Source organism: Acanthisitta chloris, unplaced genomic scaffold, assembly GCF_000695815.1.
Source record: "Acanthisitta chloris isolate BGI_N310 unplaced genomic scaffold, ASM69581v1 scaffold5425, whole genome shotgun sequence".
In the NCBI taxonomy this organism is placed as follows: Eukaryota; Metazoa; Chordata; class Aves; order Passeriformes; family Acanthisittidae; genus Acanthisitta; species Acanthisitta chloris.
The window spans coordinates 16465-33379 of record NW_008671959.1 but is presented as its reverse complement, the minus strand read 5'-3'; the positions used below and the strand labels follow the sequence as shown (position 1 = coordinate 33379).

Below are 16915 nucleotides of genomic sequence, written 5' to 3'. Positions count from 1 at the left end.
GGCTGCTATGGAGCTACAGCTGACCCCTTTCAATGTACTTCTGCGCACAACGCTGGATCTGCTGCAGGAGAAGGATGCTGCCCAGATCTTCACAGAGCCGGTTAACCTGAACGAGGCAAGTCTCTTTCCTAGAGGTCTCGGATGGGTTGTAGATGAGGTGTTGCTGGGCAGAGGTTCATGTACTGTCATAATGCTAGAAGCACAAACCACCTTGTCCCAAGTTCCTGGTGGACTAAAGAATATCTCAAAGAAGACTCACGGTGTGGGTATCCTTCCAGGCCAAAAAAAGGGCGTTGGTTTCTGGAAGCTTTGGCACACCTTGGACAAATAATGTTTTGCAGAGCAAGGATGTGCCTGCCTTGACTGGGTGACACAGAAATGAACTTCTGGCGCTACCCCTTGCCAGTGGCAAAGGCATTAAGAGTGCTTTCTTGATGGATGCACTCTAGTTGGTTAGTAAATGGTTTTTGTAATTGTACAGGTTTTATATGTTTAGGTTCCAGATTACCTGGAATTCATTTCCAACCCAATGGATTTTTCCACCATGAGGCAGAAGCTGGAGTCCCACCTGTACCGAACATTGGATGAGTTTGAGGAAGACTTTAACCTGATAGTTACCAACTGCATGAGGTATAATGCTAAAGACACGATTTTCCACCGAGCAGCTGTCCGGCTCAGGGACTTCGGAGGAGCAATATTGCGTCACGCACGGCGGCAGGCTGAAAACATTGGCTTTGACATTGATGTGGGGATTCACCTGCCCGAGTCGCCCAAAACTGAGGACTTTTACCGCTTTTCTTGGGAGGATGGTGAGTAGTTTTTGTTTTCAGGCAGGTCATCATTTTTGTTCTGAGTGTGTCTTTCAGCCTGCATGGAAATCATAGCCATCATTCTGCATACAAGAATTTTCCTATCCATCTGTTTACCTGGGGATATCTGTAACTCCTTTAGAGCCTCAGAGAGTGGGATTTCAGGTGAGCTGGGCACTGTGAGCTAGATGCAGCTTAGCTCCAGCTTTCCTAGTGTATCTCTCTCTCAGAAGAACCTTGTATACTGCCCACGCTCTTTTATTTGTGCCATGACTGTAGTACAAACTTGCTGTTTTAGAGAGTGGTGCAAAGGTTTTTTGCTCTGGGGAAAGCTGATACATTTTGTTGTAAATTGGCAAGGTGTAGAGCAACTGGGTTAGATGGAGCACTGAGAGCTGGGAGAGGGTGATGGGGGACCAAAGTACTGGGACCCAAGCAGGCCTTCTAGCTGAGACTTTCCATTCCAAACATGACCACATCCACTCCCACAGCCCTAGTGAGATACAGCTCACAGAATCACAGAATCTTCAGAGTTGGAAGGAACCCACAAGGGTCATCAAGTCCAACTCTTGGCCCTGCACAGGACAGCCTCAGGAATCACACTCTTTGCCTGAGAGCATTGTCCAAATGCTTCTTGAACTCTGGCAAGCTTGGTGCTGTGACCACCTTCCTGGGGAGTCTGTTCCAGTGCCCAGTTCACCCTTCTGGGTGAGGAGCCTTTTGTCAGTATCTAACCTAAACCTCCCCTGACATAACTTCAGGCCATTCCCTCATGTTCTGTCACTGCTTGCCAGAGAGATCAGTGCCTGCCCCTCCACTTTCCCTCATGAGGAATTTATATACAGCAATGAGGTCTCCCTTCAGTCTCCTCTTCTCCAGGCTGACGAGACCAGGTGACCTCAGCTGTTCCTCATATGTCTTCCTCTTTAGGCTCTTCACCGTCTTCATTGCCCTCCTTTGGACATTCTTGAATAACTTCATATCTTTCTTATATTGTGGTGCCCAAAACTGCACACAGTGTTCAAGGTGAGGCTGCACCAATGTAAAGTAGAGTGGGGGACAATCAGTGCTCCACAGCTTTGGCTGAGTAACTTGACTAAACTTCGTACAGAATACCTATGCCGTCAAGCACACAGAGCTTGCTGTCTGCCATCTGGTCCCTAAATGCTGAACCCTCTTGGGTGCAGATGGACAGTCTGTTATGAAATTTGTGTTAGTGTGTGATAGCACGTCTTTCAGCTGTCTGTCCTGCTCCTGCAGATGCCAGCCCTTCAGCAGAGCCAGAGGGAAGGCAAACATGGTATGTTTTGGCCAGTTCTGTTTGTGGTCTGACTTCTGAGAATGAAATAGGTTTCTGACAAGGACCTGGACCATGAGCTGTTTTGTGTGGGGTGCAGACATGTATCCTTTCACTGTTGCCTCTGGGACAGTAACGGGAACTGAAGGGCAGCGCAGGTTAAATCAGCTGCTTTTTACACAAAGAGAGGAAGTCCAAGCTCCAAGGTGAATGATTGCTAAATCCCCAGAGTAAAGCAATTGGTTTATGAATAGCATCTAAGGGAATGAGGCATAGCAGTGGTCCCAAATGCTTCTTCAAAAAGTCTTACTCCTTCCCTTGAGTGTTACAATATCTTTTGATGCAGTGGATAACATCCTCCTCCCTGAGAACCGAGCTCACCTCTCCTCGGAGGACCAACTGAAGGAGCTGCTGGAGAAGCTAGACATGGTGAGTACCATGCGATCCAGTGGCGCCCGAACACGACGCATTCGGCTCCTGAGACGAGAGATCAACTCCATTCGGCAGAAGCTGGCCCAGCAGCAGAACAAGACCATGCCCATTGGAGAGACTGTGCTGCGGGACCAGGGGCTGGAGAAAACATCAAGGGACGGAGATGAGGAAGGAGAGAAAGGTGAGAGGTTGCAGCAGGATTTTAACTTCAGGTCCCTAGTGTATGTCAGCAGTCAAGACCTGCTGTTTGTCCTGTTTGTGGCCCTAGTGAAAGATGGGAATGGCTTGGTAGTTTTGGAAATAACTCTTTTTAAAATGTTCAAGCAGATTCTTTATTCCTTTAGCAGATGATGCCAAGTCCTGGCCCCCTCCCACCCTGGAGCCCACAGGACCTGCACCCTCCCTCTCAGAGCTGGACTCTCTGCAGGACCCTCCAACACTCAAACCTGTCAGTGAAAGCAAGTCCTTGAATCAGCTGCATAAGACGGTGGTGTCAGACAGGGAGCTCTTTCACAAGAAGGCTCTACAGCGGGAGAGCCAAGCCTTCCAGCAGCTGCTCACCAGCAGTGGCCTCAATGGACTGGCCTTGCCGCCTGCAGACACCCCTGCCAGCCCCCCCTTCAGCAGCGTGGGCCGACGGACATCCGTTCTTTTTAAAAAAGCAAAGAACGGGGTGAAGCTGCAGAGAGGACTGGACTGCTCCCTGGAGAATGGGGAGGACCACAGGCAGAGCGGGCAGCTTTCACCTACCTGCCCCAACAGGGAGCTTCAAGCTCGGAAGCGGCCACGGAGCAGGACCTGCAGCAAGAATAATGGAGAGAAGTCACCCAGGCAGGCAGGACAGAGAGGTAATTCCTTGGGATTTCTTTTTTTTTCTGAACCCTTGGAAACTCCAAGATTGGGCTGAGGAAGTGGAAATCCTCGGGCTGAGTAAAGACTTCTGCATCCAAGCTACACACCTGCAACTGACTTTATGCTTAGGGGAAAACATAGTTCTCGTAACCAGATGTGCCTGGTGAAAGCTGCATCTCTTCCACATGCTTCTAAAACAGGGCAGACAAGATATCTATAACGAGTGGCACTTCACTTCTCTGCTGACTGTACATGTTGTTTTTGGTAACTTTAGTTCAATTCTATTCACCTCCATTTTAGACATGTAAAGGTACCAAGATGAAGCCCAGGAGAGTCACAAGTAATTCTCTTTGCCAGTCTACAGTGCTACTATAGGAGAATTTTCCATTTTTTGTAGGGCAGGCAACATGCCCAGCTGCTTGCAGAGCTGTTGAGTGGTCTGGCTGGAGTACATGTTGTTTTTGGTAACTTTAGTTCAATTCTATTCACCTCCATTTTAGACATGTAAAGGTACCAAGATGAAGCCCAGGAGAGTCACAAGTAATTCTCTTTGCCAGTCTACAGTGCTACTATAGGAGAATTTTCCATTTTTTGTAGGGCAGGCAACATGCCCAGCTGCTTGCAGAGCTGTTGAGTGGTCTGGCTGGAGACTCTGAGGTGGTGGGTATTCCTGCCCTTGTGCAAGCGTTTGTGTTGGCTTGGTCACTCTTAGCAGTGAGAGTTTCCTGCTGTAGAAACGATGCATTAGGTTAGGAGTGTGCACAGTGTGGAGTAATGCAGCATCCATGTAGGATAAGATGTTAAACATTACTTTTAAGTCGGCTCTACCTTCAGTTCTGGAGTTTAAATAAAATCAGTGGGAATGCTAAGCAGGTTCCTTTTCATAATAGAACTGCGAATAAGAATAAGCAACTGAGATGAAATTTGGGAACACAGGAGGAAAGGAATATCTGAGTGGCAACCTTGTAATTTCTTTTTAATTCTCTGTGAACAGCTATCATGGGACAGTTCCCATCTGTAAGGTTTGACCTAGTCCACACATCAAATATTATCTTATAGTTTTTAGGCTGTCATAAGCTTGCTAGCAAATTGAGAGTGGGAGGAAGGCAATTGAATGTGGGAATTGACTTACCAGGACAGGTTAATGAAAACAAAAGTGACTTCTCCAAAGAGTTCAGTGACTTGCTGTCTTCATCTGCCAGTAATTGAAGCAGAAAGTTGTCATCCACATTGGATACAGATCAGAATGAGATGCTGAAATTAAAAGAGGGAGAATAAAGGCAAGGTGCTGGAAAATCACGGGCAGTGACATTTGTCCTTTGCTGAAGCAGCACTGCTGTCTTTTTTACGAGTTGCAGTGCTGCTTTTGTGATTAAGCTCCAGCTCCTTCCATGATTTCAAACAAAATTGATTTCTCCTAACTGGAGCGAGTGCCTGGTGTAGTGAGTCTGTGTTACTGCAGGATCAGGTCAGTGTGATTGGGATTTTCATAACAACGTGTTTCCCAGAAATGTGCTCCTTGTGGCAATTCCGTATTTACAGCTGGAAAAAATTACAGTGGCTTTGCCATGAATTTGCCCTTTGTATGGCTGTCAGACTTTTGGTGAGCCCATGGGAACTTGGGGGTTGTGGGTCCCTGGGTGGGGGAATGCCATGGTCATGTGGCTTCTTGTGTCTGCTCTGGGCTTCGGGATGCACTCAGGGGTCATTCCCTGTCGTTCCCATCTTCTCGGCAGGAGTGACTAACGGCTTTGCAAAGCATGCAGAAAGTGGCTCTGACTCCGAGTGCAGCTCTGCCCTGGGCAGTGGACTGGGATTTGAAGCCTGCAGGTAAGTGTCCCATGCAGAACTGTTCCCCAGAACACCTTCTGTGTCTGGATTAATCTCCCTCGTTTTGTTCTTTGGCTTCTTTGTTTCAAACCCAGCCCAAACTGCTACTTTCCTGTGTATTGACTCTAAAAGACAAAAAGCTAAATTTTCATCTGGTCCTCTTAAGCTACAGTTCCCAAAAGCAGTGCTTGATCTTTCAAGCAAGTGGGTATCTGCTACACTCCTCTTTCTCAATGCATGCGCGTCCTCTCCGCTGCTGCGTGCCTTGCAGTTCGTGAGAGCTAAAACTGGAAAAACCTTGAACGGAAATTGTCAGTTCCGCACTGCAGGTAAAGCTGAATTTCTGTCACCTACTGAATTGTTGCTTTCCTCCTTTCAGTAGTTTAAAAGCAGAACTGGGCACTTCAAATGTGACTGAACAGACTTATAGCAAACACCTGGCATCTTTTGGTCAACTGTAGTAGGCATATGTGGGTATCACATCCATTTTCTGGTCTTACCTACCTGTCCAGCTCTCCTAACACTGGCTCAAGTTATTTCACAGTGCTTTCATTGCACATTTAAACTTCTGTTATGCCAGAATGGCATTTGTGTATGTTGTGAGTGGCAGGCTGAGCACTTTTGACCTTGATGTGTAAGATCATCCAGGACAGACAGAAACAAGATGTTCTTAGTTGATATAGTGATACTTGCAGTGCCTTGAACATGTCACTGTCCTCTGCTTGTCTTTGATGACCTGAGGGTGATGACCCATCACTAGAGAAGTCTGTCCAGACATTTTATGCTTCCTCCCAATGCATGTGCTCAATTAGTCATGTAAGATTTCAAGCTTGCAATGTCAGTTGGGCATATAAAATCATATGCTTGTGCATACCTGTTCTCAGGTCTGAAGCCACAGTTTAAAACTATTAGCTGTGTAACAGATTGTTCTGCAGTAGGGTTGAATCAATCCCAGGAGCGTTTTTCAAATGAAAACTTTGCTCTGCTGTGCAGGGTGATCCTAAATGTTAGTTGCCCAAAGAGGCGTATAATTCTTGCACTCGTAGCTAAGGTTTGATTAGTGTTTCCATTATACATCTGTTTGCAAAGTCTTTTGTGTTTGTGACTGGGGACAAGGCTCTGGGTTTGGAGGAGCAGTTTTAGCATGAGAGCTTCTCCCTGCGGCAGTTATCCCACCTCCCCACGGTCAGGTGCTGGGCAGCCCAAGGGAAGCATGTGGCCCCCAGTAAATTATCTCTCTTTGCACATGCTGAGCCCCTTGTAGGCACAGGACCCCCAGCTCTTCTCTGAGATGGGACGCACACTCACCACTTCATCTCTCTCCTCTCCTCTGGGCTGTGTGTCCAGACCTTCAGCTCAGCCATTGCCTTTTCTGTAAGCTGGATGCTACCATGACCTCTGTACAGATCTTGCAAGAAACTATTGCAATTATTGAAGCGAATCAAAAGGAAGCGCCTGGATTTGCACATAGGTGTAGTGTCATTTAAACGAGGGTCCTTGAGTCATGTAGAAATCTTTGATGGGGTGAGGATGTTGCCAGAACAGGACCAGGAACCAGAAATTGCTTTTCAAACCATGTCTTGGCCTTATGGCCCCACCATATTTCCTTCCATTTCCCTATCTTTAAGTGATGGACACAAATGTGAATTCACAGAGGAGCATGTGGACTTGATGTTTGTATAGTACTGTGAAGATGAAAAGTGTGATATAAGTGCTTATTACAATAATTGCAAGCGATTCACATAGTAAAAATTGCATTCGAGCTATGTGACACCCACAAAACAAGGACTTAAAACCAAGCTGATGTCTCATGGGATAACTTGTACAATTATTCTATTTAGGAACAGCTGTATTTACTGCTTTTTCTTCAGTCTTTCTTTTTGAGCACAAAATTCACTCAGAATGGGTTGCTTATTAGAAAATTGTAAAAGAAAAAAGTAATTACAATATGTGAAAAAATATGGTTGCTTGAGGTGGAGATAGTCCATTTTCTGAAATATTTGTAGTAATAAGGTGAAAGGATGTTCAAGATATAGGCAGACAGTCAAGCTGTGTATTGGAGTCATGTTAGGGGTCTGCTGTGTTGTCTCTTAAGTCTATGCACAACTAGATTAGCTCATGCAAACTCCAAGCATCAACTCTCGAGTGTGAAGTCTTTACTGTGTTTCTTCCTCATGTTTGCAGGTTGGTTTCTGTTGGGCCCTTTCCTGGCTCATGGCAGAGCTGGGATGATGTCCAGTGCACTTTCACCAGAAGAGATCACGTTTTGCTCAAGTATTTAGTTTTCTTTTCATGTCAGTGATGCACCAGTGCAGTAGTTTTTCAGTATTTTAAACAGAGCTGGACAATCCATTTACTTGACTTTGTTTTCAAGGATAATCTGTTTTCTCCTAATGCCTGTATCGTTCTAGTGGTTTGATGCCGCCGAAGCGAAGTCGAGGGAAGCCAGCTCTTTCTCGGATGCCATTCTTGGAAGGCGTGAATGGAGACTCTGATTTCAGCAACTCAGGTGATCATTGCTGCAGAGCACACACTGCTCTGGGTACCGCGACACCGTAGGGCTGACATCCACCCGAACCAGGGGGAGCGCATCTCCAAGTACACTGGGTACCAGTCCTGCACAAACTATCCAAGTTGTACAGTCAGGCTGCTGACCTGCCTGGGTATTATTACCTGCTTTGTTACAAATTGAGATCATTGCATCAAAGATTTTTCCTGCTCTTACCTTGGCTGATTGCATGTGTCCTGTGTTCTCCTCGGATGCTTTCTGTAGGGCTGGTGTGTGTAATGTGCCTGTTGCTGTCTTCTGCTTTGGGACTAGTTCTCTTTAATGATGCTGCAATACAAACAGTAAATCATAATTATAAGAGGGGTCTCTCTGGAGATGACTTCATGGCTGTTCCCCTCTTATGTTGCTATCACTGCTTTCAAGGTCTTGTAACAAAGTTTTCTTTGTCAGACTGTGCTATATGTCCTTAAAGTTGCTAATAACTACTCAGAGCACTACACCATTCTTCCAGCACTCACACAACCAGGTTCTTGTCTTTCTTATGGTGTGTCAGTGATTGAGTTATTGCAGGTTTATGCTGAAATTAGAATTCAGCTTTGACGCCCTGGTATGCCTGTGCCCTTCTGTGCAGCTCCTGTGTGCTGGCTATTGTCCTGGCTCTGTGGAAACCATTATTATTATGGGTCTTGTACATTCAGCAGTCTGCCTTGGAGATAAGTTTACAGAGTGGGGCTGGTACCATGAGCATTAGATCAGTGAGACAATTCTGTGTTTTAAAATATAATTTCAATAATGGAAGAATACATCCGGAGTGCAATAGTGGAGAAGAACATCAGATCCATCGTGGCAGGGTGCTCAGTTGGGTTGTATTTAGCAATTTCTAGATTCAGTTTTCAATGCCAACATTTGGTCATTTCCCCTAGAGCAAGCACTACTTGCTATACGAGTTGCATTAATGAAGATCACTCCTTTTCCAGGTCCAGGCAGATTCGCCATTCATGTCTATGACCAAATCCATCTCTTATATAGCCATTTGATTTCAGTGACTCAATTTAATTAGTATGTCCATATTGAAGAGTTCATGTGAAGCTACTTGCATGCATAGACTTGGATCCATGATTTAGGAGACTGTGGCTTTATCTTAATGCTGAACATGCCTGTACTGACAGAACATAATGAAGGCTGGGCATTCACCATGGCCAGGCTGGAGCTCGGTGCATGCTAAATTTTATCATAAAATTACTGCAGATGAGATGTGTGTCATATCCCCTCTCATTTGGACGCCCAATACATACAGGTACAAACAGTAAGTGGCTTTCCATTTTGTTTTGTCAGTATGTTTTAAGTACAGACGTAGTTCATCTGTTTTAGCTGATTGCTACTGAGACAATGCAGGCCATCATGCCTGGGTTAAATGACAGTGTGGTTTCTTGTGTTACCATGATCCTCTTGCTAGTAATAGTCCTCCTAAGCCATGTCTCCTCCTGTCCCTTAGGCAGGACTCTCCTGATGTCCTTGGAGAGTCAGGCTGAGCTGGAGCCCTTAGAGCTCGTGTGGGCCAAGTGCCGTGGCTATCCTTCCTACCCTGCCTTGGTAAGTACCCTGTTGCTCTCTCACAACCTGTACTTGCAGCACAGGTAGCCCAGAACACAATGCTAGCGTGCGGTATAATCACACAGAAAACTTTCCAAAATAATGCAATGTGTGCTTTTTTTTTTCCCCCCTTTGCACAGTTAATTTTCCTTATGCTCATTGTTTCAGAGCATTGCAGAGGATTCATAAAACCTTGGTCTCTCGTTGCCAGGGATAGGAGATCTTTCCTCCAATTCTCCTCTCTCCTCTCTCCTCTCTCTCTTCTCTCCTCTCTCCTGTCCTCAGGTATGGGGAAAGTAATGAGTACTGTTGGCATGAGAAGACTGAAATTTTATAAATGCACGCACCAGGTTCCACTGGTGTCTAACTGCCCACACATTTTCCTGTATAATGAGTACAACTCCATATGTAGGTGCCCAGCTGGCCCTGTCATGTATATATTCTCTTGCAATAACTGTATGTTCCATGTAAATATGAGAATACATGCATGCATTTGCACCTAGTCCTTTGAATGGTATTTCCTTAATACTTACCTGTCTCTGGATATTTGTCTGTTAATGTGAAATCCATAAACCTGGCTTCAGTGAGCACCACACTCGATTTCAAAGCAAGACATGGCATGCAACTGTTGCTAGGAAGTGCCAGTACCAGCGCAGGCATTTAAGTGCTTGTTAAGTTGTCAACAGAGATTGCTGATGTAAGTATATAAGTAAGCACATGACATAGGCTGACTACGTTTTGTTATTTCCACTACTTTAAAATATATTCCTTGAGATGTGGCTTTTTCTGCTGTCTCTGCTCCATGTAATTTCTGCATGGCTGCAGCCATCTCCTTAAGTGTAACCTTTATGGTTTGGATGGCAAGCACAGGCGGCTCTTGTGACTCCTGAGAAATTGTAAGGGGTGAAGGCAAGTGTAGTCATCACAGAAGTTAGAGGGGTCTCTGCATCCAAGCAGCAGAGCTGTGAAACTGGGTGTAAGCTGACACAGCTTGCATGCCTGGCTGTGGCTGAGCACAGTTCTGCTGCCATCAAAAAGTGCCAAGTTCTGCTGAAAGCGTGACACTCATCCATGCTCTTACTCTTAAGTGGGAGCCCAGAGAAGGAAACAGCTATGGATCTACTAGCTAACTTGGCCAGCCAAAGCATTTTTAGTTGTCCGTGTGGCTACAGCCAGAGTTCAACTGTGCTTTAGAAGGGACTGAAATAGAGATTGCCTCCAAAAAAAAGGCTTTTTTTTTCTTTGTAGCTACCTGTTCTGGTGGTAAAGTGTCTTAATAAATTCCTACAGATAGCCAATGTCAAAGGCAAGCTACTTTTTCAAGCTCTTAGGATGCAAAGAAGAAGAGATTGATTATTGCATTCACTCTTTGCTGCTTTGTTCTCCTCCTGTGATCACATAGCACAAATGTTGGACACTGACATTTCTGCTTTATATGGGGAGAATCGATGCATCTCTTGTTTCTTCTCTTCAAAATTACTATAGTCTGTGTTCCCCTAGCTTGATAAAGCCAGAACTGCTTGTTAACTGACTGTCTCCAAATACTGGGCCTGATTCTGATCTAATGGCAGTGTAAATCTGAGTGATGCTGCTGAAGTCAACTGAGCTGTTCAGAATGCAGCTGTTGCGAAATCATGTTGTGGCTGTGGAGTACAGCATTACATTTACTGTATGAGTTTAGAGTGAGTGAGGGAAATCCTTTGCTGAACATGACAATATTGAATTTGTAATAAATTACCAATTAGTGTAAATGCATCTACAGCCACACAGAACCACACACTGGTGTCCTTTCCCTTTTGTAAGACTGGGTGCCTGGCTTTTGGACTGACTGGCTTCCCTTCCATGGGAGGACAGGAAAAATTTTTTACAAGAGCCACTGAAACAGAATAAGCAATTTTGCTTACCCATCCAAAGTAGACTTACTTGTCTAGCTTGGACAGACTGAAAGAACAGGGGAAAAAAATTATTCTCTTCATTACTTGAAGGGTTTTGTGGTTAAATATCCTTTCCCTATGTCACTAGATAATCGATCCCAAGATGCCGCGTGAGGGTTTGCTCCACAATGGAGTCCCCATCCCTGTCCCACCCATGGATGTGTTGAAGTTGGGGGAGCAGAGACAGACAGAGGCAGGAGAAAAGCTCTTCCTTGTCCTTTTCTTTGACAACAAGAGAACCTGGTGAGTGTGTGCAGACAGGCCTGTGGTGAGTGCTGTTGCAGAGAGGGAAGATTTAACAGAATCTTTGATATATGGGAACATACATGGATTATGATGATGATGATGATGATGATGTTACCTGTAAAAATTGGAGAATTTAAACATGCAGCAGTCAAGAAGAGTCTAAATAAGGAAGATGGCCTGCTTTTCCTGGCTCAAGAACATGACATCTGACAGTTCCACAGTGAACAGTCTGGCATCCTTCATCCAGGGGTCACATCACCACAAAAACACCAAGGCAGTTGAAGAGACAATTTACTAGTCAAAATCTGCAGCTAATTAGAGATCTTTTGACTTCAAAACACCAGCAGAATGAGCAGCCAGTTGCAATGTTGCACAAAAGATTTGCCAAAAATTTCCAGTGTAACATTTTCAAAATGCCAGGTTTCATATTTAGGCTTGCCTGATTTTTTCAGAGGTGCTGAGTAGCTGCAGGTTTCAAATCAAGATATTTGTTTAAGATGGAAAAATGTAGGTGTAAGCACATGGTTCAATGCAAGTGAAATACCTCAAGGCCTTCTGTTCTGCTTCAGACAGACTAAATCTGCTGATTTTAGTATTAGTGGCTGACCATGCTCACGTGGTAACAATAAACCAGCCAGATATAATAAGCCATAAACCAGTGAAGTGCCTTAAAATACCAATAAGACTTTGAAATCTGTGTATGAAACAATGGGAAACTTGTAAAATTGGAGAATTATGCTGGAAGGGGAAGAGATGGCAGCCACATGCTGATTATTTAACCAGCAAGTACCACATGGGAACATGAACCAAGAAAAAATGGTCACACAGGAGACAATATCTAATATCTGTGTGCAGATGGGATTGCAGAACCAGAGAGCTTATGCTGCAGACAAAGCAGATGCTGGACTATTGGAATGCCATTAGAACAGAGGAGAGGTGGGCTTGCCTTTTCTTCTGCTGCCTCTATAAAATTATGTATCAGGAGTTTTACAAGAAGCCTCATGGTATTTCAAGAGCCCTTCTCAGTCTCCCGGGGAAGGATTTTGCTGGCATTCTTTCTCGGAAGCGCAGAGAAGCGTGAGATGAGGGAAGGGCCAGGGCCTGGAGGAAGGAGGCAAACGCTGCCCAAAGGTGGTGTCAGGGCTGGAGGGAAGGTGCACCATGGGGATAGAGCAGAGCCAAACACACAGCAGTGCAAAGCAGCAAGGGGGAGGGTTTCCTCCTACATTTTTGGGCTTCTGCAGTGTTTTCTGCAGTCTGAAGAGATAGAGACAAGATGAGACACAGGCAAAATAAAAGTATATGCCACCTCCTTGGGAAGCTGAGATGGGTATGTTCATGTTCTCTGGGGAACAGTTGTCCAGAGATGAACTCCTGACGCTCTTTTTTTAGTACACTACATCATTGTTTCACTGTTCCTGATTAGCAGAACCAAATGATACAGGGCATGTTCTTCAAAGAGGAACTGATGATTTTAGCAGAAAATCAATGGCAGTGCCGTGCTTCCTGTTGCTGTAGACATAAGTTTTGAAAAACCTAAATCCAAGCTTGTAATTTAAACTACCTTCCCAATAAAAATAAGCATGACCTTGACTTTGCCCTGCTGTTGTTGAATACACGCTTTGCTGCATGTTTACACTTCTAAGTGGCAACTTAGAGCCTTGTTCACGATTTGTGGGAAGTTAAGGCACCTCAGGAAAGTCCTAGAAACCTCTCCTATAGTGTCAGATCAAATTTCTACTGACTTCAGTGATGCTGCAGAAGGGTCATAAAGACTGAAATTGGTCAGTCATCTTTGTGCTGAAGATAAGCTGAGCTGCCCTGAGTTGCCATGTTGGCTGGCTGGGAGATGCATTGAAATGTGCTAGCAGTGGCTGAGGTTGAGCCCCTAGGGGCTGGACTTCATTAGGAAAGATGGATGGCACGTTCCTTAGAGTGCTATAGACAAGGCATTTGCAACCTAAATCATTCACTGGGGTCAGCCTGGGCTTGGGACTTGTCAACTGGAAGTTGCCTGTTTCTGGATGATACTAAGATAGTTGTACCCACCTAAACTCTGATGCTTACAGCTTCTTGGAGCAAGACAGAGCTTTCTTGGGGATAAAAACTTACTTCCCACTGTGGAAGTCCCTGTATTTGCTGCTCTTTGGAACACAGGAATTTCCAAGTTTCCCCTGGAGCTCCAAGGAGCATTGAAAGCCTTGAGCAAGGACTCCATGTGCTCAGAAGGCATTCCAGCTACAGGTGGTTCTTCTATGTCAAATGCAGGCATTTAAACATTTGTAGCAGTGTTGGGGGGATGTTAGTAATAAACAAATACATTACACGAGCCTAACTGCTCCCGGGAGGTAGATGACAGCCAGTGACTAATTGCTGCTGAGATATGTGGGGAAAGTTTGAGGAGCTGGAGCACTCAGACGTGTGTTGGAACCTCATGGGAGAATGTCCTTGGCCTGTAGTGGTCATGCAGGGGGTATGAGCACCAGATACCTTGGAGCAGTCATGCTCCTGCAGATTGCTCAGGCATAGCACCGCAAGGCCAACAGGCCTCTGGGATTTGTTTGCTCTTCTTTCCCCGTTTTTCCCTCTCGATGGCCTTGGTGACGGGGCTTTGCGCTCTTTACTGCAGGCAGTGGCTTCCACGTGACAAAGTCTATCCCCTCGGTGTTGATGACACAGTGGACAAGTTAAAGATGATGGAAGGACGAAAAACCAGCATCCGCAAGTCTGTGCAGGTGGCATACGATCGAGCCATGATTCACATGAGCCGTGTACAGGGAGATCATCCCTTTGTTACACCCAGTTATCTGTAAGGGAGTGGGGTGGCCAGGCCTCCTTTTCCTCCAGACCCCATGCTTGTTGCATCAGTAGAGTGGGCAATCATCTCATGCACTGACTGGTGGGGGAACACCATTCCCAGCCACTGTCAGCACTCCTTGAAGTACCCCGAAATGTGCCAAAAAATCCTTGTCCAGCTTCTTTCTGAATGTGTCTTGCTGAAGAGCTGGCAGGAGATGAAATGTATACTCTACAGGGCCAGGAGTTAAGGTAGTTAGGAAAAGCTGACAGGCGACGGGAGCGAAGGTGAGTCGACGCAGTGAGCAGAGTGCAGCCCCTGGATGTTTGGACCTTATGCACCCTCTGTCACCCCTGCCTTCTCTGTGCTGCCAGGGTTGTTAAGGTGTTGGCCAGCCCAGAGTAATTCCTGGGAACCTGTCACTAACCAAACCAGAATCCTCTACAGAGATCCCCCCAATTGAACTTTCTTGTGCCAAATTTAGCCTATCACTTTCCTTTTTTTTTTTCTAATGACACTGTCCTTTGACATAAAAACCTGCAAAATTGTAGCTGGGAATTCGCATCATGATTCTCCTGCCTGTGTACATAGTGTTTTCATGTTTAGATTTCTCTCATTGCACTTATAAAAGCTTGAGATACTTTGGTAACCTTTCCCTTGCACTGAACACAGTTACAGGCACAGATGCACAGCGCTTTAAAGCTGAGAAGCAAATTATCTGATCTGTGTGTACAGGTATGTCCTAGAAATTTGTTTTGTAGTTTCACATTTAAATTCTGATTTCTGTGACTCTGCTTGTTCCAGTAACATTTCATATCATGACTTAGTTCAGTACAGAATCTAAGCAAAGTTAACTTTTTTAAGATGTAAAAGTAATTTTGGAGATGTCTAATGAGTTGGAGCAGCTCTGCAGGCACTGAGGTTGATCAGGGCTGGAGGGCGAAACATCTTTTGTGGTGGTTTATGCACATTTGGTGTAAGGCTCCTCTTCCATTTTTCTTCTCCACGTTTCTGTCTCACTAATGTTTTCCATTGATTCAGTTTGGATTGAAACCAAACACTAACTAGAGCACACAACCATGTTGCTGTTTTGCCTTTTCCCCTACACACATACCCTTTCCTTTGTGTGTGAGTCTCCAGTGTTGTCATCCATTAGAAGCCAAGTAAACCCAGCTCTGCAGACAATCCTTGTTTCTTGGGGGTTGCATTGCAAAAACAGGGACAAACTGCTGTTTGTAAACTTGATGACAAAATCTTTTCTATTAGCCAAGGACTTTATGATTTCTCTGAGCTGTTCTGTCATGTATCCCTTTTTGCTTTCCCATTTTAAAGAACCAAAGGTGCAGAGCAAGAGTGTAGACTGAATGTCATCATTTTGCTTTTTAACTCAATATTTTTTCATTATTTTAACTTTTTCATACTGAAGAGAATGTGGAGCAAAATTAATTAATAATAATGAATAGTGGGGAGTAATCACTGCCATTTCTACTTGGTCTACTTTTTAAGATCCCAGTTATACACTGGGACATGGAACTGCATTTTACAGAATTTTAAGATTCCTGTAACATATAGAGATAGGACACAGGATTTTGTAAAGATAGTAATAGGGATAATAATGCCTATGGAGTGTGGCTAGGGAAGGATGTTGTGTATATAATTGTAAAATATTACTTTAAATTATTTAGACCTTTTGTCACCATTCTTGAAGTCCTTAGTTGTGTCACTGGGTCTTTTAGATGCACAAAGTGTAATTTATTTAACAGAACATACACTTTTCCAGCTGATAGCTCAGCTGTGGACTTGTGATCTGTGTATATGTTTTGAGGTCTTGGGAGTTGGGTTTTCTTGTTTTGTTTTGAAATGACATTTTAGAATTTGAATTGGCTAATATCCTGCTGTTGCTAACAGAACCTAAATGTTACTGCCAGCCTGCTGTAAAGCACAGATTGCTCTATTTATTGTAGAAAGTGAGTTTATTTGCTTTCTAGAATTGTTTATATCAGATGGTATAAGAAGTAATAAGAAAATCTATGCTTGTAAAGGAAAAAAAAGCTAATTTTACCTACTATAATCTCACTGTCTGAGACTATATTTTCTCTCTGAGAAATAAATGTTCTAATGTATACAAAAATCCCACCACCCTCAAAAAGAGTTATTCCTTGCTAGTGTCCTGGAATCTAGACCGTCACTTACCATGATGGCTTTTATTCCTTTCAGTTGTGCCACACAGAGGGAGAAAGCCTTCAAAGAGCAACAATAGGAAGTGACACATGGAGGGTTTTTTTTTTGGTCCTGCATTTGCTATCTCCTGGAGGTGAGGCGCAATAGGTGACAGGGCTGGGTGCTGCAGGGTGGCATTCCACCTTGTGCCATGCACAGTAGCCTGCTGGTGTGGGGGCTGGCTGATGGATAGTCCTGAGAGGATGGCAATCGAGTGCTTGAATGCCATCTCATGATGGTACTCATGGCCCTTGGTGGGGCTAAGATGCTGCTGGGCCATGGACAGTGGGACTTGGCAGCAGATGGGAACTGGAGCTGAAGTGATACGGAGGCAGCAGGATGGATCCTGCAGCTGGGCTGGTCCCCGTCTCCTACCTGGGGAAGGGTTTCTCATCT

General features: G+C 44.8%; 1 protein-coding gene across 1 annotated transcript in view; it reads left to right on the top strand.

The window, feature by feature from the left end:
* BRPF3 (bromodomain and PHD finger containing, 3) overlaps positions 1 to 14315 on the top strand; it is a 20160-nt gene extending 5845 nt beyond the window's left edge. Inside the window, exons 4-12 of the mRNA XM_009074306.1 lie at positions 1 to 115; positions 497 to 809; positions 2453 to 2719; positions 2886 to 3386; positions 5127 to 5220; positions 7632 to 7729; positions 9225 to 9322; positions 11345 to 11499; positions 14132 to 14315. Coding sequence (XP_009072554.1) covers positions 1 to 115; positions 497 to 809; positions 2453 to 2719; positions 2886 to 3386; positions 5127 to 5220; positions 7632 to 7729; positions 9225 to 9322; positions 11345 to 11499; positions 14132 to 14315 — 1825 coding nt within the window. The remainder of the gene's footprint in view (positions 116 to 496; positions 810 to 2452; positions 2720 to 2885; positions 3387 to 5126; positions 5221 to 7631; positions 7730 to 9224; positions 9323 to 11344; positions 11500 to 14131) is intronic.
* Positions 14316 to 16915: the final 2600 nt, after the last annotated feature.